Source organism: Bombus vosnesenskii, unplaced genomic scaffold, assembly GCF_011952255.1.
Source record: "Bombus vosnesenskii isolate JDL3184/JDL3185 unplaced genomic scaffold, Bvos_JDL3184-5_v1.1 scf7180000013340, whole genome shotgun sequence".
NCBI lineage: Eukaryota > Metazoa > Arthropoda > Insecta > Hymenoptera > Apidae > Bombus > Bombus vosnesenskii.
Window position 1 is genome coordinate 1,062,596 of NW_022882977.1, and position 22,864 is coordinate 1,085,459.

The 22,864-nt window shown below is 30.4% G+C and overlaps 2 protein-coding genes across 3 annotated transcripts; both read left to right on the plus strand.

Moving 5' to 3' along the window:
* Positions 1 to 954: 954 nt before the first annotated feature.
* On the plus strand, positions 955 to 5,467 carry LOC117236164. The gene is made up of 3 exons (XM_033498893.1): positions 955 to 2,001; positions 2,090 to 2,535; positions 2,721 to 5,467. Exons 1-3 carry the CDS (start codon positions 1,806 to 1,808, stop codon positions 2,904 to 2,906), a joined length of 828 nt encoding a protein of 275 aa, XP_033354784.1. The 5' UTR covers positions 955 to 1,805; the 3' UTR covers positions 2,907 to 5,467.
* Positions 5,468 to 7,186: 1,719 nt separating this feature from the next.
* Positions 7,187 to 22,341, plus strand: LOC117236092 (CD2-associated protein-like). 2 transcript variants are annotated; one of them, XM_033498749.1, is made up of 13 exons: positions 7,187 to 7,405; positions 8,248 to 8,308; positions 12,054 to 12,192; positions 12,378 to 12,581; positions 13,349 to 13,458; positions 19,832 to 20,000; positions 20,150 to 20,575; positions 20,678 to 20,882; positions 20,995 to 21,329; positions 21,425 to 21,526; positions 21,673 to 21,770; positions 21,856 to 22,045; positions 22,186 to 22,341. In XM_033498749.1, exons 1-13 carry the CDS (start codon positions 7,282 to 7,284, stop codon positions 22,285 to 22,287), a joined length of 2,265 nt encoding a protein of 754 aa, XP_033354640.1. In that variant the 5' UTR covers positions 7,187 to 7,281; the 3' UTR covers positions 22,288 to 22,341. The 2 variants fall into 2 exon arrangements, 1 of the variants encoding a protein (XP_033354640.1); XR_004493786.1 differs by lacking the exons at positions 19,832 to 20,000; positions 20,150 to 20,575; positions 20,678 to 20,882; ... (3 more) ...; positions 21,856 to 22,045; positions 22,186 to 22,341 and adding an exon at positions 14,067 to 16,265 and having other exon boundaries at positions 7,196 to 7,405; positions 13,349 to 13,882.
* Positions 22,342 to 22,864: the final 523 nt, after the last annotated feature.

The following is a 22,864-nucleotide window of genomic DNA, read 5'->3' on the forward strand; positions in this document are numbered from 1 at the left end:
CGGGCAGTAATCGCAAAAACAAGAAATCGTTAAGTCTATTTACGAATGAACAAACTTGTGATCATTTCTTATTCTACGCAAAGTATAATCTTGTTTGTAAAATACTTTCGTTCGGTTATTCTATAGTTTCAGTTTTTATTCTCTTTGGCAATGCTTAAAATATATTTGTCTTATTGTTAAATAGATATATGAAATTAACTGCTATTATTAAATTAATTAATTAACTGCTTTTAATAAAAATAATAACCAAAATGATACATTTGTTTTCATTAATATAATTATTAATATGAATCTTCTACATTCAAATGTGAAAATAAATTCTGAATATATATAGAATTCTAATAACCCTACATATGTATGTATTACAAGTAACAATAGAAAGAGAATATGTAATAATTTTCAATAGGAATACTTTCTAAAGAGTAAATACTGTTTTCGGATAAGATAAGATCATTCTTCTAATATTTTATAATTTTTTGATTGAATATAACAAACTTTCATTGGCTATATGTTATATTTCAAATTTTTCAAACAAGAATAGATTCATTTAATATTGGGCAAAGCTATTATACAATGAAAGATAACTCTTATGCAAGTACAAATCACATAAGCCAATATTCATATACTTACCATTTTTCTCCATTTTTGTTAACTTCAATATCAATATCATGCCACATTCATATTTATTACAATTTTAACAAATACTTTGACAAAGTTAAAGCAAACTTTAAACGAGAAGCTTTTGTGTAGTATTTAAAACGATACAGAATTACATACATTATGTTTTACACAATTTAAACTTAATAAACTTTTACAGCACGTTTTATCTTTATTTAATTGGGTTAGCAGCCTGTAATATGCACTTATTATTTTTGTTTAAATCGGAACAATTCGAGCCTACAAAAGATATTTACATGTGGTTTCTCGCATGGAAACAGGATCTGCGCATGCGCGAGAAATCTTCAGAGGGGGCAAAGCCCTTCGTCTAACAAAACCGATAGACAGTAAGAATGGAAACATTATTTTGTAGTTCTCATTTAACACATTTGTGCCAATTTCAATATTTTTACGTGGTGTCATGTTAATATAAAAGTAGAATTTTATTAAATATTGTATGTGACATTTACAATGCTACAAGGATCCAATCAAAAATTAATTTTTATGATATTTTACTTTAAAACATAAGAAAGTGATAGATTCGAATTCTATGTGATTTATATGAATTGAGCACCGACAAGACTGATTATGAAACAAAATATATTACTCTAATTTATGTAATTACTTCATTACTAAATGCAAGACAAGATTGTTATTGAAATTAACAGTATTATTGTAAACAATCGGTTACTTGCTACTAGTTTTATAAAAGAGATTAAAGGACATAAGTGAAAGTAATTGCAATGTTATACTAGCATGATCTATAAATAATGCAGAGGATATTTATAGAATTATGACTTATAATTGGGTCAATCATTAAGAAATTTGGAATAGCCGAAAGATTAAAAAAGTTATAATACATTTTTGAGCAGAATCTTATTAATGAAATACATTAAAATAAATAGTGAGAGATCAAGATATAAGTTTATTTTATTTCTATATGTACCAAAGAATTATTGCCAAGGTTTTTACATTATCTCACTTCACAATAATTTTAAAATACTGTGTACAATGCAGATGTTATATAATTTATTTACTTAATACGAATTATAAGTAAAAATTATTTAATAAAAAACCGATTATGAAATGATTGCTAAGTATGTTCTTTTAACATAAGTGAGTTTCAATGTGAATAAAAGTTTGTACATATGGGTTTTTCAAAGATATTAAAACGTATGCTGTATGCAAATTTTGCATCGTGCAGTTCTAAAATATTAGGAATACTAGCACCATTAACAATCCCACCATTGCATATTGCATTTTTGTACTACTTTTGGCAAGAATATTCAAGAGACGTAGACAAACAGTATTGTTCTTGTTCATGTTGGGACACAGTATTTAAGGGTAAGTTAATCTTGTTTATATATTTTATGTGACTAGTTATAGAACTACATTCAATTAGTTTTCAAAAACTATTGATATATTATTGCAGGATCATATGAGTCTGGCATTGCCTCTTATAAACATATGTATTTTAATGCCACATCGAATACTTTAAAAATATGGATTACGATTGTAATTGGAATTATTACTTTCTATGAAGTAGTGAAACATTTAACATGGCTAGCTTTTCATAATCGCCTTAGACTTTCTATGATGATCCTTTTTTTAACTGCTATTTTCTCACATTACTATACTTGGTGGGTTTATATGAATTATTGGAATGATGAGTTCTATTCCCAATGGTACCATCAATTGTTTTTCTCTGTCACTGAGCTGATTTCTACTTTCCTGGTTGTTCATCTGGCAGATAATAAAAATTCAGTAACTCATAGAAAAGCATTTGGTATAGCTGCAATAGCTATTTTACATATTTTAGCAGGTGGTTGGGATCAATTTGTTGCCAATGTTTTCAGAGGAGAAGGACATGCACATCAGGTAATAGTATTTAAGGAATCATGTGTCATAATCATAATAACTATATGCAATTTATAATGTAACATATTACAATCATTTGCATCAATTCATTTATATATGAATGAATATGTATATGTGTACAATATGCAATACATAATATGTATATACAAATTATAATGTTTAGTTAGTAATTTTTTATGTAATAGGTTGTACGTGATCTTGGATTTATGATCCCGGATATTCTTCATGTTGCTATTCCATTATGGACAGTTAGGTGGAAACATATTTATAATCTTCCTGGTTCTGCCAAACGAGATCCTAGTATCAAAAGAGATCTAGCTTATATGTTGGGAATGATATGTATAGGATTATGCATTTGTGCCATATTGTAATTCAGTCATTATAATGCCTAAAAATAGTATCTTAAAGATGAAATGATCGTTTAATTTATCTTATTTTCTTATACCAAGTTTTGAAAGATGTACATCTATAAATGAATATTATTGAAAAAATATATATGTACACATATACAGGAAGTGCAAAAGGTTGGGGAAAAACTTCAGGAGCATATAGCACTCATCAAAACAAGCAAAAAGGTTTTAATAAGTGTAGGTCCAAAAACTATTAGTTTTGGAATTACGAGATGTTTTTGCCAATAAGATATTAACTCTACAGCATATGTTCAATATGCCACCTGTTTATTTACATATGCAAACACACACACACTTGGGCACATTTTTTCCTATCACATCAATTACTGACATTTTTCTTATCCCTTACATTGGTTTATTATAAAACTGTACTATTATACACTAAACATCTCATAATTCCAGAACTAATAGTTTTTGGATCCATGTTTAGTAAGACTTTTTTTACTTGTTTTGATGAGTACTATATACATACTCTTAAAGTTTTCTCCAACTTTCTTATACATCCTGTATTTATAAACCTTTATAATACCTTTTGTGGTGCTGATACTTTTGCTGAAAGAATATTTACTTACAATTAGTCAATTTAATTTAATAGATTCCATTACAGAGTGGTTTCCATTATTACTTAAACAATGTTACACATTTGAAGAGCTTTTATCTTTCTGTGTTCTATTTCATTTTATATATTCTTAATATATTATATATGTATATATATATAGTTGAAAATGCCTACAAAGTACAAGTTGCTTACAATAGGAAGACTATCCTTTTAGGCTGTTCGTGTCTTTTACGTTTGCAAAGTAGCAAATTATTTATCTTATCTGCTAAAACAAAATATACTTTAGGTATTAACAAAAAAGTAGTACATGTAAGTAGAGAAATTATGATTAATCACTTATATCTTTTTAGCATTGAAATAAATATATTTATAGTTATTCTTTTTCGATAATAATTAATAGATAATTAGTGATATTGATTAACTATTAATCTTTGACATCAGTGGAATGTATACTGTAACGATAAGCGAACAACGATAGTTGTCTAAAGATGAAATTGTGCACATTTTTTTGTCACAAAAATTGCTTTTTCTTGCTATATCGATAATAATTAATCAATTTAATAACGAATTATTTAGATCAGAATAAATTCCACAGTAAGTAGTAGTATACATTACCATTTGAAAATTGCCTACTTTTTGATATTAACGAATGTGTTCTTAATTTAGATATATTAGTCAGAATAGTTATAGAAGTTTAGTTTAGATGCAAGGATAAGATCACTTTCTCGTTTTCGAAATATTTATCGATATATTTTTGTGATTATTGTTTGTGTATATTGTGTATACCAGGTAATTACGAAATACTGTTATAGCTTTGCAATTTTTTGCACATTTATTTAAATATCGTGATTAAACAAACGAGGAACATTCAAGATTATACATATAAATTATATCAACGAAAGGAACATATCATACACAACGTTCGCGATACGTTTCTTAAAAATAAAAATAATTATAAAAGAAACAAGGAATGTATAATATAATTATTGGCAGTTTTGAAGAGCAGTGCTCTTGTTAAGGAATAAGGCCACAACAAAGTGCCTACATACAATGTGAATTATTTTCGTTAATATCTCATTGAATTAATGTTATAATATACGAATTGATTCTACAGGTGATAATAGATATTGTATAAGACTTTAAGAATCTTTTACGGAAACCAATAATGAAGTAACTAATTTAAGAATTTATTTCAAAGTAAAAACTTTTAATAGTTGGCACTATTCATTGTTTTACTGTATTAGAGAGAAGAAGAAATATTTCAGGACTATAAAGGTATAACTTAATTTAGTCCAGTACCATCCTCTCTGCTTGTATGTTGCATATTTCATATTTCAAAAACAAATTAATATTTGAATTACTTCAGAGACTTTTATTTCATTTTATTTCTGTATAATGATAACATTGTACACAATAAACGTTTATTATCGTATTATCTAGAATTTAGTAGAACTGTTTTTGAATATATACAACTTTGACTTTGTTTCAGTAATAATTAAATATTCATTAGTTCAATGCTTTATGCTAACTAACCTGAGTGATATCTGCTACAATGATAATTTTATATTTCTGCGTGTATTATACAATTAAGGAAACAAATTGATTTTTTAATGATTAAAAGTAACTCTTACTGAAAGTACTTACTGAAATTACCTGTTAGTATTTATTTATTCTCGTCATATCAAACATTTGTGATCATATCTCGTAATATCATTGTTAATGATGCGGCCTATAATATGAAATTATATTTCTAATAGTTGCTAATTTATTGTATTAATTTTAAACGAGAGTCTAATTTATTTTATTCTTGTGTACCTTTTGTAAAAATTAGATCGACCCAACATTTATATTGTATTCGAAACATATTAAGAATACTATGAACGAAATGTAATATCGTATTTGAAATTGTGATTGATGGAACATGTATAAAGAAAATAAAATTTACCCGAAAGTTTGTTGTATTTATATCCTTTTTACTTCGATCTACGAAATAGTATTTTATTAAAACAAAAACATGAGACCCTTTTCGCAGTTTACACCATTAATAATTATTTTAACGATTGAACTTTTCATGATTTTGTTATTCATAATTTTCAGAATAAACATGATAACGTAATAACGGAAGGATTCAAAATACTTTTGACTTATACCTCAAATGAAAAAGATGATTTCAACCGTAGAAGCATTTCACTCGTATACATTTAAGTTCATTCAAATTTATTAATTTAATATATATTATTACAATTTAACTTCAAGTGAAAAGACATAAATAAGACTATAAAAAACATTATGATAGGTTAATTATTTTCTACCAAAGTATTTTCTATAAGGACTAAAAACTAATAAAAGCATCTTAATAATTACAATATTGTTTCTTTAAACAAATTTTTAAATCCAAGGTGTATATCATTGGCACATTTTAATCAGTATAATTGGAGTTTCATACGAACAACCTTTATAAATTGATATATTTAATTAATTAAAAACATATTTTTATACTGCAGGAAGATTTTATGTCCAAATCGATATCGTATTCGGAGGAACAGATTTATAACTTATTACGTATTAGTTATTATGCTTTTCATTTTTCATTAGTAAATGTAACGTATGTAAAATGATGAACTCTGTAATCGTCATCCCCTATTTAATAATATTTTAACATCATTTTCGTACAAAAAAGAATTATACCATAAACTAACATGAATTGTTTATTCCACTAATTACATCCAGTGATGTGTAGAATTATCGAATTGTAGATACGTACATTAACGCTGAAAAGTATTTTGTAATTTTTAATTACAACTGTAATGATTTTATTCTTTATGATTGTCATAGCTACATATAGTGGAATATTCTGACTACTATTAGTTCTTAAAAATCAATAGGCAATAATAAAATCAGTATCTGCCTGTAATTTTCAAATCATATAGAATTGCAATATTTTGGTACTTTGATTATTTCGATTAATTTTGATATTCATATTATTATCGTACTTTTGGCTATTTAACCCTGTGTATACTGCAGATGATAGTTTTACAGTGCAGATTCAGCTTTTTATCAGACTTCTTGCAGTGTCCTATCTAATTAAATGAAATAATTAATATTAAATTTTTTCAATAGGATTTAGATTAAACTAGAGACGTGAAGGTGCGTGTCAACGTATAATTATTACAATTTACTATGTTACGATAATTTTAAATAGTTATAACAAATTTCTGTTTTCTACGTATATTGGATCGCAATCTTACGTTACATTCAATCATTTCCTTGGTAGTTTAAGATTAGATCGTTACATTTCCTAGAAAACCAGCGAGTGTCGTAACGTTTACGAACAGGAGCGTAGATAGTTTCTTAAGTAAAAGTTCCTTACGGTAAGTCTCAATGCGTTCGTTATTGCCATATTGTTAATTAATATTTACAATCTATAGGCTTCACTATAGCGTAGTCAGCCTTCATAGGAAACGTATATATAAAGTATTGCTCCTGTAATTATTAATTTATCTAGGTTGTTAAGATTCACATATTGTTATTATAGATCAGCGAAAATGCAGGGAGAAAAGATCTTTTTCAATTGTAGCGTAATATTGTACGCATTTTCCTTTGGGTCAAAGGTTGTCGCGCATGACCAACGTGATGTTGCAATTGTGAGAGCAGCCTTAACGGCACGAAGAAAAGCGCAGGCTTCGAATCGATCCTCCACCCCCAAAGTATCCAAAGAACAACCGCCGGCCGACGACTCTCTTGTCAACTCAACAACAGTTCAGTTCGAAAGCAAACATGGCGCTTGATTTCGCAGCCACTTACAAGGTTCTGGTGCTAGGTGACTCGAACGTTGGAAAAACTTGCATCGTGCATCGTTATTGTGACGAACGTTACTACGATACTTATATATCAACGATAGGTGAGACGCATCGTCGAAATCCTCGCGTATTACGTTCGTGTTCGATATATGCTTCGACGGTTAAGAATTAATAAGCTGATGGATCGCTGTAAAACAAGCTGTTTACGGTAGTTTTATGAAGCTATTGCGACTACCAATCGTATTCATAACACCGATGATAATGAAAATACAGTGATTCCAAGTTAGAGGAAAGAATGGACCGCATTGATGTTATATTTCGATCCTTCAGCTGTAGAGCTTGTTGACAAGTACATATTCTTACTTTCTAGACAATTTTGTTGCCGAAAAATCTATTTATGGTTACCTTTAGCAATATGATATGTTCTTACGTATAACGGTTCCATGGAGTTTTATTTCACATTCACATTCTATTTATATTTGCATAGATATTCAACATTCAAATTTAGATATTTGTGTATTTATTTTCGCGTCTGCTTGCATTTGCTTAAGAAAACAAACGATGAGCGAAATAATTTTATTGGAAAAGTTATCACGATAAAGCGATATTTTAGAAAATAACTGTTTAACGACATCAATCAGCTGATTGCAGGGAAACGAGTCTTCCCCAATAAGAATCTTTAATATATATAATATGAATGAAGTTGTTTTATCGCGTTTATTATAATGGGGTGAAATTTGTATGATTTATTAGAACATACAGTATCAAGTTAAAATTTGAAAATTGATATCTTTTTTTTTTTGTCAATATTGCTAACGGGACATTTTCCTTATAGTTACGTAGATCATTTTTGTTATGCGAATTTCATAAACAATGTTTGACTAATACATACTTAGTAAAGTAAAAGTCTGTTTTGTGGTTTTTAAGAATAATGAATCAACAGGTATCGATTTCAAGCAAAAAATAATTAACTTGGATGGAACGCCAATTAAACTTCAAATTTGGTGAGTTTCATATTTTTATTTCTCCTATTTGTTATGTAAATATCATGTGAATTATATGAAACGCGCGTATATTTATATTTTTATGTTCCGAAATATAAATATAACGTGCTTTCTATTAAAATCAATTGGTAAAATTAATTCATCGATAAAAGTCAATGAATTTATGTGCTCCATTACATTATCGTGATATTTTTAATCCTTATAACATATAATATAAAGGTTAAATCTTTTATTATAAATGTATTACTCCTAGTCATAAACATAGTATATAAATATAACTTTTTATTCTGTAAATATAAAATTATATATAAAGATTAATATTATTAAGACCGCTAATAACATAAAAGTGTTTGAATTATTGAAACAGCAGTAAAACAAAGAATTACGAAAGAATTTACACTGATATTATAATGAAATATGATATATATATATATATATCCATTCGAGAATTCTGCACACTTATATATATTAAAATTGTATAATTTTCCATTTTATTGTAATTTTATATTCTACAATAACACATATTGATAATTGATATTAATTGTAAGGGTAAGAGGAAAGAAAATCAAAGGATATTCTGTAAATAATATACAAGACTTTGCTTTTGTTAATCTCCGTAAAATAGTATAGTTATGTTAAGTACGAGAGTCAACTGTTAAGCAATGCACACTCGTCTGTATCTCAAGAACGAAAGTTCTTCCGAAATGAAACAAAAAGGAAATGAAAGATGGAAAATGGAGAAATTCATCAGCTACAAAATATTATATTTCCTTTTCAATATGATTGAACGATCAAACGAACTTACCTGTTGGTGAAGTCCAATCGTAATTATATATCTGAAGAGCTTCGTTCGAAAAGATTACACGTCGTTCCGTTTCCGTTCTCTAGATGTCACAACATTGCCTAAACGAAAGTGACTTATTCTTATTACATGTATTACATAATAAGTTCGTTTGATCCTCTATGTTTCGTTCTCTAGATTATAGTTGTTCAAAGACAGTAATTTTAAGATCTTTCTTTCTTTTTATTATCATTATTTATGAATTTTTGCATTCTTCTTTGGTCATAGTCCTCATTTGAATATCACAAGTCTAATAATTATATGTATATATATACTTCTTTTTTGAGCTTCTCTTATCCTATTAAGCTCTAGAGATCGCCGTGTGGCGTGTCGAGTGCGCTGAGAAGATTTTTGTATCAACTTCATCTTCCTCTCAGGCTTATCCAAAGAGGATAAAAGTTTGGATAAAGATTTGGATAAAGGTAGCAATTATTCTGTAAGTGTTTAGTTTTCCCTAAATACACGAATAAAGTAGACGCCACACATGATTCAGACTTCTCTGCGAACATTGGAAGACTAAGTATTGGTTATTGAAACGACCTGGTGCCGAGGATTTTATCAATTCTAGAAACTAGAGCATTTTTTCAGCAACCTGTTCGATTATATCTCTAATATTATTGACTTTGATAGATAACAATACTATTAGTATCGCTGTTTTCTACACTAGATTTTTCAACGTTAAGTCGTCTAATGAGTGCAGACCCTGCATATACTTCAATACGAGTGATGTATCCCATGTAAAATTGTATTTCGACCTAGATATCTTTTTCTCTTTTATTTATTTATTTTTAATTCACGAGTCTGTTGTCCTTTCCAATATTGTTTTGCGTAATTAGAGAGATCGGTGATCTGTGTGAATTCAGTATGCCGTATCGCCTCTTTCTCGTATCACATGTTTTGTTTTTGGTTTGAAGAGTTCTAGATATTTTTCTCAACAGAATTTTTCCCACGGGCAGAATGACGCCTCGTACTGTCCCAACGAAGAGTCGGGCTAACATTGTTTTTATAGTTTGACTCGGTATACCGTCGCTTACGAAGGCTCGGCCGATAATTTCCCTGCCATCATGGTTAAGTGAGCCGCTTTCGAACTGTTTTACACGGTCACAATAGTTTTGGACCGTGTGTGAGGAGAGACTCAAAGGATACCTATCTTGTTTAAGCTATCTTGTTTAATCTCTATCGTTATTCTTAAAATTAGAGCAAATGTTGAAATTCGCAAATCCTTCGTTGTATTGATGTAATGACACGATGAATGGCATGGCGATGAATTTCCATCGACGTAATGTTTTCCGTCGTTAAAAACTTCCCATCTATATTCAGTCTCGCTCTCAACGATACTATGTCAAGTAAATTTATCGAGATATTTGGCATGTTTAATAAAGAATGTAGCTGCAAGATGAGTGCTCACACGGGGCTCTAACTCCTCTCGTTCTCGAGATACAGGGGAGCGTTCTTATCAGTGTTACTTATCAGCCGACTCTCGTTATTTACCTGACTATTATAGTATTCTGTGTCGGTATGAAAGCATTCTTGTAGTGTAACATCGAAATTCGTATACGGAAATCTGTAAATTTAATAATCTCTAAATTGAAAATTTTAACTGAGATAGATTATTATGTTTTGTTATTATGCTTAAATAATATTAAATTATCTTTTACGTATGTGTAAGGGTACTCCTCTCGAAAGAAATTTTATTAAATTATGTTGGACTATTTGCATGGTTTAAACTAAAATCTATAAATCGGAATTTTTATAAAAATGATATTAATTGGGTATTTTTAAATACCGACTGCTACAACCATAACTTATCAACTATTATTTGTTATTGTTAATAAGCTTAAGTGATCCTACTTAAATTTTTCCATACCTGTGATTATCTTTTTCAAATATGTCACTTTCATTCAGGACGATAATGGATATAAAGGACCATCTTTTACAATCGTCATTGCAAGTCGAAAAAGTGACGAACTCGACAGATTGTTATCACATTTTGATTTTCTACGATTTTTGAAATTTCTTTAAGCAACATATTTGAAACTTCTATCTCGTACTACATATACACGTTAAAATATATACGTGAAAACATACACGTTAAAATGTATATCCGAGTTGGATATACATATGTATAAATCAATCCAACTGCTAAATCTAGAGTAACATATCTAGAAATATATAGTCATTTTCAAGGACTGCAAGTTCAGGCAACCTGTAATTGGTTGTAACACATTCACGGATACATCGAATACAGTACTCTATGGCATAACGTTAACACATTGTTGACCAGCTACTTTACTGACAAACTAACGCAATAATTGATAATTATACTTTATCCCAAAATCAGTGCATATCAGCGACAATTTTATTCAAAAAATTATACGTGTCATCGGTTATCTTCGTATTAAAATAAATTGATATACCAATAATAAGTTCCATTAACTTTATTTGTACACAATTTAATTATACTGATGTGGTCATACTCTGGCCGAGGCCGTGGAAGCGGATATTTTGCATTATAAATTTGCAAAGAAATGAACGATAATTTACATAATATGTGTTCGTACCGTCTAATATTTTCTAACGTTTCCATACGACGGTTACATATAACCACCTTTACGTATGTTGGCATTGATTTTCACAAGATTTTATCGATGTAATCGCTTCTCATAATGTTTTACTTGCCTCGCGAACTTCATACCTGTATTTTGCCACTTTCTACGTATTACTGTTTGCCATACTGTTCATCAATTCTCTATCGTTCATCGCTGCTTAACAATGTGTTAATAACAATGATAATCTACCGCAAAATATAAGCATTGCATACGCTAACTTATTATTATACGATTAATTGTTATTACACGATGTCTCTATCAATCACTATTATTAATATACTATCGACTTCTTAAGGGATACTGCTGGTCAAGAGCGATTTAGAGCGCTAACAACAGCTTATTATCGCGGTGCCATGGGTATCCTTCTGATGTATGACGTCACTAGCTTAGAAAGTTTCAATCATTTATCCTACTGGCTACGAAATATTCAAGAAGTAAGAATACGAGATAATATTTCGTTAATAATCCTGTTTGCTGGAATACAAAGTAAAAAAAGAAAAGATAAAAAAGAAAAAAAATAGAAAAGAAAAGAAAAGAATAGAAACCACACAGTTTTACTTGAATTTCGATGGATATTCGATAAAAATGATGAAAACTCTTGAATGCTTTTTCTTTGCAGAACGCCTCGCCAGATGTAGTGAAGGTAGTTGCAGCAAACAAATGTGACGTTACCGCGCATAGGGCTGTCGATGCGGAAAGGGGGCAGAAAATAGCCGAGAATTTCGATATGCCTTTCTTCGAAGTGTCTTGTAAGGAAAATATAAACATCGAGGAAGCTTTCCTTACTTTAGCTAGAAGAATACGAGAGCAACGAGGACGTCGGGTATTGTTGCTCTTTATATACGTGCTTTTTGTCATATGTATAAAATATATTCAATGTACGTAAGTTTCATCGTTATTTGACGATGAGAGGATTGAACGTGTTCCGTTATCGACGATTCGCGGAATTTCGAAATGTCTGTCGTTTTACGTTATTTTAGTAGGATTCGTTACATAAAAGAAGATAAAAAAAGCGTGAAGAATTGTGCAATCGTTAGTTTCTTTGCCTAATCTTACAAAATTCATACACAATCTCAGGACTATTTTATCTTGTTTACCTTTTTTCTTAATTAAAATGTAAACATTTTTATGATGCAAGTAATACCAGACAAACGCATGTGGTCCTATTTATATCGTTTGAAACTATATTAAAGTTAGGGAAACGGTAGAAAAATAAAGGAAAAAAAAAGAACATACGATAAAAACTAAATATCAATTCATTTACAAAAAACGAGCTGAACACATTTGATGGGCTAGATGAATACGAGTTAAATTCTCCTCTTAGATTTCATTTCTTCACATCGTACTACACTATGCACTGAAATTAAAAGTGAGTCGAATTTATTTTCGAAATTGGAGAAAAGTATAGTATACGTTTTTATTATGATTGCGAGTCATAGCTTTTAAATACAAGAAACGCGATGATCCGAATAATAATAATTATCGTATCGTGGTAGGAATTCGCGTAAAATGCATCATATATGTATATATACGATTCGTTAGTTTTTAATTTAAATAAACGATATTTATAAACGAATTGTTGAATTTCAGGCTAGTTTGTTCGAAGCTTCCGAAAGAGAAGGAGCCAACAATATAGTTATGTCTGACGAACGGTCTCACGTCTCGGTTTCGGTCTCCGTCCCTTCCGCTGAACCTTGGAGGTGCGCATGTTAGTTGCTATAATTATGGAGAATAATATCGAGACACGATATACTTCGAATATCGATAAATGCGAAGTATCTGCTCCGGACAAGATTTTATCTTTTATGGTTACGCACAAAAATAAAAGGAGAAGAAGTGCGTTATTTCAATATATGTAAGTGTAGGATAAACTCTGGTAAGTTCGTGATAACCTCAACATTTTTCTATTAGCTGTTAACATTCGCGTATTTTGTAGCCGAATCAAGGGCGTAACAGTCTACCAATTTAATCTATTAACAGCGTTTTTGCAACTATTTAATTTTGTGTACAGTGTATATATTTATTTGAGCTTTATTGTCGTAACTAACAGCGTACATTACATAGGCAAAGATCGTTTGTTCCTGACAATGTAGCGGTGCATCGAGAACGTGCTATCAACTAAAAGTAAGATTCATTTTACTGAAACTTATCGGTTTCGTGGTAATTACAAAAGAAATAAAAACTTGGTTACTATTACGTTTCTAATATTTTAGTTAGTTTCTAAAGCAGCAAATAAATGCTATATATATGTATAAACAAGTAGCATTAATTATATTAAAAGTTACACTAATATGTAATCCTCTTTTAGGACAAAGAAACACTCTGTTACCTCGTCACGCTGGTTTCAGTCAATTGATCTTTAGAATGATATAAACTAGAACACCGACGCTATGTGTTAATTGTTTATTTCACTAAATTGAAATTTAATTAAATTTCGAACGAATTAAATTTTGTGCTAGCGACGAGTGAAAAAGTATCACGAACTAAGCAGAGCTTATTTTACACACTATGCGATTTACAGCGATGTGAACGAATTTGTCGAGTAAAATTTTACGAAAGGCAGGAGTCGCGAGCCTCGCAGAGGCAAGGCTAGAAGATGAGAAAGCAAGAGATAGAAAGAGATTTTTGTATCGAAGGCTAGATATTACATGTACGTCTACCGTGTAGCTAATGACTTGTCACTTGTCACAAATACTTCAAGCCATATTGCAAATATTATCGTGAATTTTGCACTATTCCTTTTCTAATGGTTTTAAAGCGCCGAACAAGTGATACAATTCGTTGGACGCATATATCGTTCGCGCTAATATTCGCGTTAATATACGATTGTACGTACTGCGTATTAACGAGTAGAGCAACGCAAATCGTATACATAACAAGAGCACAATTATATATGTACTATGCTAAGCGTTATTGTTATTACTGAAAAGAGAGAGAGACTCGTACTTTATATCAACTTATGCCCTACTAAAAAGCCGATATGATTATTTCATTTTTGACAAATTATTGAAACAACCACAAGTTAACTTTGATATACACGTGCACGATAGAGGAATCCATTTGCAATGACAATGTTTCCAACTGCAGTAAATAACGAACAGCTGTTCGCTGTTGTGAATCATCAGGGCAACTTTGAAAATGGTTGATAATGAAATTCGCGTGTGACTGTTTAAATAAAAGACGAAATAATATTGTGACATCTGTGGGTCGGTCACGATCGTTTCTCACGGGAGAAAACATAAGAAACACCCATCAAGCTTTTGTAATAATCAATAACGTTCATGTGAAATTAAAGAGGCTGAAGCACTTAATAAATTTGCGATAAAATATGTATGACGTTCGTTCATACTAACCAGCGAAACATACGGTGCAACTGTACAAGAAAAACGTTTTATAACATTTTAAACACAGTCCTATTATATTAAATATACTATGTTACAAATTGCTTCTTAGCAATAATTTTGCACAATTTTACTCATATGTTTTACTCGAACTAACTGTTGATCTTTTATAGTTGTAGTTTCAAAAGTTTCCAGAATTGTTTTTCTTCGCTCGTGCCACATTCAGTTGTGCGTTGTGCGGAAAATCGTACGTGAAAACTTGTTATCGTCGTTGATTCTCTGATTTAACGATTGATTAACCCTCGGATGCCAAAGCACACGACACCACAGCCAGTCATTTTTCTCTCATACACATACGTACGTATATACATAGTTTCTGGCCCCCGTTTTTTTCGTTGTTTTATTGATAGCAAAATTATATATTTATATATTATTAAAGGAATTAATATTTAACATTATTTACATACACTTATATAAAATTAAATTATATAGTATTTGTAACGCAATTTTTTCAAGGAATTTCCTTACTAGATAAGAACAGGAAGACACAAATAACAGAGCGAATGTCGTTCATAAATGTTTTGCAACTTACAAAACTATAAATCACGATATGCAACAACAATCAAGGACGCTATACAACTATCCAAACTATATCGAATAATGAAAATTATAAATACGTACAATTGTTTGATTTCGTTCGCAGTTCAAATCTGAAATGGCTCAATCACGAGGGTTCAATCGAATTTATTTACAAATTACAAATAATACATTTGAAAGTCACATATATGCGCAACTATCGGATATTACAAGCTGCAAGCAATACATATGTATAATATGTATTTACGAACATTTGGATAAACTCGCTTAACGTTCACACAAGGCCTAAAGAAACAGATATCGATGTTATTGATATAGTATCTTCCTGTTGCTTCGAGCATTCGCACGATCTCATTCGCGTAAGACGTAAGACATACATAGATACTTCGTTTAAGCGTTTAATATCACAATGGCCACCATAAAACGGCACGCATGCAAAAAGATGTCGACATTGCCAACGCTATTAACCGAGGACCATTGCTTTTCCATTAATGAAGAAGCGTGTGTGATTTGTAATTGCATCGAAATCGGGCATACCGACATACAGACGTTCGATGTACTTAAGGATTCGATTTCAAGGAAAAAAGCTAGTCACTTTCTTGTACTTGAAATATATTAAGATTACGATCGAAAGGCTCATAACAATATCGGTTTACGATAAATAAATTGATGGAAATAAGTCATTTGTTTCCTTTTTTGTTTGTTGGCAAAGCTAAACATTAATAACATATTGCAACAATGAAGTCGAACAATTCAAAAATTGAGAGATTTATGACAAAACATATGTTCCTCATTTTCCAGTTTGTCTATTCCCAGGCAAAAAAAAATAATAGTCTTTAATTTTTCTTTAATACATCTCAATTTTTTGATGACAAAATATTCGTTATATTACATAATCTTTATAAATGTATTTATAAATACATAGATCATAGAAACATCATATTTAATTAAATCGCGGAATTGCGCACCTCGTGGCAAGGACTTTTAACAACAAATTAATCTTCATTCGACACTGAGCATTTTTTACAATATCGCAATATACACCATTATCGTTGTAAGTTTCGCTGCTATCTACTAGAATACGTTATTATCTAAAAGTTTGACAAGAGTCGTTTTTGTTGAGTCGCATGATTATTGCAAAAGGTGTCCCACTTTGAATCTTTTAAAAATTATTACCAATTATCATTTCTTGCATTTATGGGACAATCTAAGATGCATCAGATGCATGTAACATGCAACAATATATAAAAGTTAATATATTTAAAATGTATTATCTGTTATAATATCTACTAGGTGAAACAAATCTTTGTTTAGATTCCATTTGTTTCGTTGTATCCAGAAAATATGAATCTGCATAAATATATAAAATATTCACAAACTAATAATCACCTTATTCGTTTTAACGTAAAGTGTAAACATGGGAATTGTATTCGAAATACAATACCTTTCAACTATCTCCCTAAAAACTGTTTCTTTCAATCTCTGCTCTTTTACTGAAATTTCTTATCACATTTTCTCGTGTCTCACCGCTGAATTGCCTTTTGATCTGAATCGTAAGAACAGTTGTATGTTATTAATTATTAACGACAGAATCAAATGTTTTTTCTCGAATGATTTGTGACGAAAGCTAAAATACACTACAATTTGAGAGGTTAGTTTTATTGCAAACAAACAAATATAATTTAGTTAATTAATAGTCAATTAATAATTTTAAAAGGTACGATGTACATATTATCGAGCATGAAAGGGGGTAAAGTTTGTCTGATCAAGTATTGATTTTTCGCATAGATTCTGCCTTTTACAATGTTCCGTAAGAAAAGATCTACAAGCGTTAAGTTGCATGGCGTTCGATCGATGTCGTTACGTTGAGAAATCTAAATACGGGAAACTATATTCGCAATATTCGCAAGCCGTCGTTTCTCTTTCTACTTGCAAGATAACGTACCTCAAACGTTATTCCCATGTTTCGACTTCGCGTCTATAAAGTGATTGACAAAATGCAAAATGTAAAGTACAGCTTTACTATGAAAACCGTGTCATTTATTTTCGCGATTAATTAAAGAATAAATGCTCATTAGTTGAACATGCTTTTATTAACCGCATGTAAAGTTCACCTGTTTCCCAACTTTCGATTAATGCGACTTGATAATCACTATGAGAATACGTGGCGGATTCGATTCGTAGAGTTAACAATGAAATAATGTATAGGAAGTAGAGTACGAAAAATACATGTGTCGTGTCAGGTGTATGTATTGTAGCGCTTCGTTTGAACGCGTGCAAGCAAAAATGCATTTTAGGTGGCGATTTCAATAATAAAAACTTCTCTCCTTCTTTATCTGCATGTAAATAATTTTTCAGCAAAATACAAAATCGCTGATTTCTTTTAGTCCGAACATCCAAAGTTTGGACAAAGTCAATATTTCACTTACGATAAATACAATCGCTTATATGTCCATATTTTGTTAGGAAATATATATTCCGAAAGAAAACCTTCCTCTTCGACATCTTACGAAAATATCTTCCTTCCCAATTGGCTGAAATATTTATTTAAAGAAGGAATAAAAACAAAAAAGACAATTTTTACTTGTCACATAAAAATTCTTCTTTCTAAGATAAACTTTCTTTTATTGATGTCCACTTTAAAATAGTAATAGGAACTAAAATAATAAAAAATAGAAGAACTGCTTTCAAAAAATATTTTGTCCATTCACTAAAAATATAATCAGTGAGAACATTTATTACACGTTTCCTTTATCAGTACACACCTTATTATTAGCGATAAGAATATCTCATATGTTTCGTTTGAACAGTTTGATCGATAATATTGGTCTACGATATATATATATAGACAGATAGATATATGTATGTATGCAAATGTACATATATACATTTATAATTTTTGAATTTATAGGAGCAACTGTGCAACTTAATATCTGATTCGATCATAAAATCGCGCATATATGCCCTTTATCTACGATTAAGAATTTCTTCAATACCTTTTCCAAATATCGTAAATATTTCAGTTGAAATTAGCTTCTACGATAAAGTTTAGCTTACGCGTCCAAATCAAATTTGTTTTACCTATTGTATCAGATAACGTTACTATGTAACGTTTTATAAAATGACCTCGTTACATATGATTAAAATGTTAGATACATAGGAAACTTTGTATGCGCTCTGCGCATATCTGACTGATACGTGAGGATATTTATTATTAGTGGTAACCGATTTATATGAATCAGTTGCTTAAAAATATACAGCAAGGTATATAACTTTCTAGATGAATGTTCTCTTTGCACATGTAAATACTCACGAGAAATGTGATAAGCATCGGTAGATAACCTACATCTACAGAAAGTGAAATATCTAGATCAATGGTAAATACATATGAAGCAACGATCATAATTCAGTTAACAGCGTCTTTTATGAATCACCAACGTGTTCGTACAATCTTGAACGTCTCTTGGAGTAATGGCCTACTCATTGATGGGCTTTATACATTGCGAAAATGAATCATAAATTGCTTGGCGCGTTCTTTGAGTCAGCGATAGGTTAGCATGCGCACCTTATACCACACATAAATTGCATCTTGAAGTTCACTTGAGCTTGGAGTCCAAGATGGCCGCGATGACAGATATATCGAACTGTTAACCGAATATGGGATACGCCTAAATTTTCAGTTTACACCGACACATCTCTTAGACATTATAATACAATGAATATAATAAATACGTGCAGTGATATGAAAGGTGGAGGATGCACGAAGAACAAATGACTTTTACGGACGTGCAGTTTGTCTTAACTCATACGTATGCTACGTTCTGTGTTCAGTCTGCTTTTTCACAACGAGTAATTTGTTCATTTGCAACAAGAACTCGTTACAAGGAGAACGACTAGAGATTTCACACTAACTGCCCACGTAAATAAATTAACCTATCAAACTTTTATTCGAGAAAAAGTGACTTAATTCGAGAGTTCGTATTCTGTCATTTATATGTCATTCGTGTGCTCTGTTTATCTACATCTACATGTAAATTTATATGTATCCTTGGTGTTTTTAGTGTAAATTAGTTTGTATTTCTTGCAGATATAAGGTTGTGATATTTATGTGTTAAAATATTCAAGCTACTGTTAGAATAAAAAATATGGAGGCAATTGTAGAATATAACTATGAAGCACAAGAACCTGATGAATTAACTTTAAAGAAAGGAGACGTTATTACTGAAATTAAAGTGATGTTAGGTGGTTGGTGGGAAGGGACTTTAAGAGATAAGCGGGGCATGTTTCCTGATAATTTTGTCAAGGTAACTTTTCATTCTTTTAATATTAATATATTTTCTATATGGTGATTGTACAATATTTGAAAGATAAGGTTTATATACATTTCCAATGTAGAAGAAATGCTGGTGTAAAATTTTTATACATTAATATAAATAATTACAATCAAATATAGGTATTGGAACCTTTATCAAGTGGAACGGTTGGAAGTACAGGAAGTGGAGGAAGCGAAGGAGCTGGTAGTACTAAATCTGAAGATGTCTCCTTAAAAAACGGCGGATCTAAAAGACGATTTTGTAAAGTGCTTTTTAATTATGAACCATGTAATAAAGATGAACTAACTTTAGTACCCCAAGATTCTATAGAATTTTTGGGTGAAGTAGAAGAGGGATGGTGGAGAGGTAGACTTAAAGGCAGAGTTGGTGTTTTTCCATCAAATTTTGTTTCTCCTCCAGTTTATGAAGAATCTGATAAACACAAAGATCAAGAGAGCAGAAGGTTGTGTAAAGTACTTTTTCCTTATGAAGCTGCTAATATAGATGAATTGACATTAAACGAAGGAGATATAATAACTCTTCTATCTACAAATGCTTCTGATAAGGTATTGATTACTTAAATCGAGTATTATCCGTTTCTTATGAATAAGTTTTGAAAACTATAATTTGAGAGTATTCATGTCATGAGTATGAAAAATAACTTCTAGGGATGGTGGATAGGAGAATTAAATGGCCAAGTAGGCTTATTTCCTGATAATTTTGTTGAAGTAATAAATGTTCCATCCGATCATCAAGATCATGAACAAAAACTTAAGGCATCTATGAAGTCCATTACAAAACATTCTCATCAAATAAAAAAGAATGGGAAAGTGCACACTAGAAAAAGTTTGGATGTAAAAGATCTACATGCAGGTATCTAATTTTTCATTCTAATTAGTTAACAAAAATCATGTAAAATTTTAAACTATAAATAAAATCGTTTATTTTGCTATAAATTGTTGAAATTGTTATATTTTTACTACAGATGTAACTAAGAAAACCATATCAACAGGGGCATCTTCTACGACATCAACTTCTCCAGGAATTGGAGGAAGTGGTGGAGAAAGGAAAAATATAAGTGGACATTCAATTACCTCGAATTTAAAACGTCTTGTAGCTGATGTTGGAACTAATAATGGTAATGGAAATACAAATATAGCTCTGGGTGAAGAATTAGATGGCGTAGAACGAGGAGAAGGTGCACCGCTTTCGCATTTAACAGCTTCTCGAGCTAAAGCACCCCATCGACGTCCACCTTCTTCACAACGTTTAAGACGCCACGTTACTGGACCACCAATTACCACAACCACTACGACACCTGTTAGTGTTCTTGGCTCTATTTTAATTTTTAGTATATGTGTCGGTAATATCTAAAATGTTAATACTTAAAATATGTAATTTTCTATTCACAATAGGAAGATAACTTAGCAAACGGTAATGCAGACATTATATTAGAACAATTACGGGAAGAAGAACCTGAAGGATTGGCTGCAAAAGCAAGAAGAAAAGCACCTTGGGTAATTCCATTTATATATTTTATTTATGTACATATGTATCTTTCATATTCATCTATATACAAATTTTGTAATAATAAATATAATAATTTTCCATGATTATACTCGTATGAACACGTAATGTATTTTATGCTGACTATCGTTTCTAGGTAGAGGAATTGAAATTGAATCAATTGGAAAGGAGAAAGATTGTGTCGGTGGATCGTATTGATAAATCCGAAGAAAAAAAAGAACGCCCCAGTTCACGGTAAAATTGCATTTTTCAATAAATGCTTATGATGGTACGAGTATTAAGTTTTTAATTTGTATATAATTTTCCAACTTTAATATAGAGTATTAACAACGACAAATGTTGCTGATTGTATTAATAAATTAGAAGGGGAAAGTGAAGAAAGTAGACTGAAGGATAAAAGTCAAAGCCAGAAATGTGACACATCTTCGCATATTGAACAAATTTCATCTACTCCTGGAACTCCTCCTGCTTATGTCCCATTTGCACTTTACAATCAACTACTAGAAAGGGTGAGTATAGTAAGAGAGTTAGCTTAAAGTTATTAAATATTTTCCATGTATGTTTAATTCGTATTAATTTGTAATATTTTGTTCCACAAATATATATAATATTTATAATTACTAATTAAATTGAAAATTACATGAAACAGGTTGTTGCTTTAGAAGAAAAGCAAGCAATGTTACAACAAACAATGGGACAAATTTTGGAACAATTTGTACCTCCTGTCTCTTCAATCAACAGCCCTGATTAATCAACACAAATTCTACAGTATGTCTTTTCATGTAAAATGCTGCTAAAATCTCAATTTCATTTTCCATTATAAATATCGTCGAACAGTAGTGTATACTTACTGTATAATTTTTAGAATTATTCATTCTAGTAGCGGCATTTTTAATTTGTTTCGCTAATGTGGTAACAGTATTTATTTAATTTGACTAAGTAAATATTCCATATATCATTCCTTCCTTGAAGAAGCATTTTTTCAATTTACGTCAGTTTATCTTATTTCACTATAAGTATTTTATTTGTTACTTTCATATTACTTTTAATGACATCTCAAAGTTTCTAAAACATATGTAATATAAACTTTCCAAATCTTTCTATATCTATTAAAGGATTATTAGCTTCATTACTTAATTAAAGTAAAAATACAGCATATTTAGTAATGGATACCTGATATAGAGGATGAATCAATAAGAATTACCACCTGAAATAACTTATCTATTGACTTTATTAAAAAAAATGGTTTAAACAAAATTTTTGTATTCGAGAAAATTTCGGCCAGATGAATATATTTCGATTTCTGATTTTCGATTTTAGAATGTTTT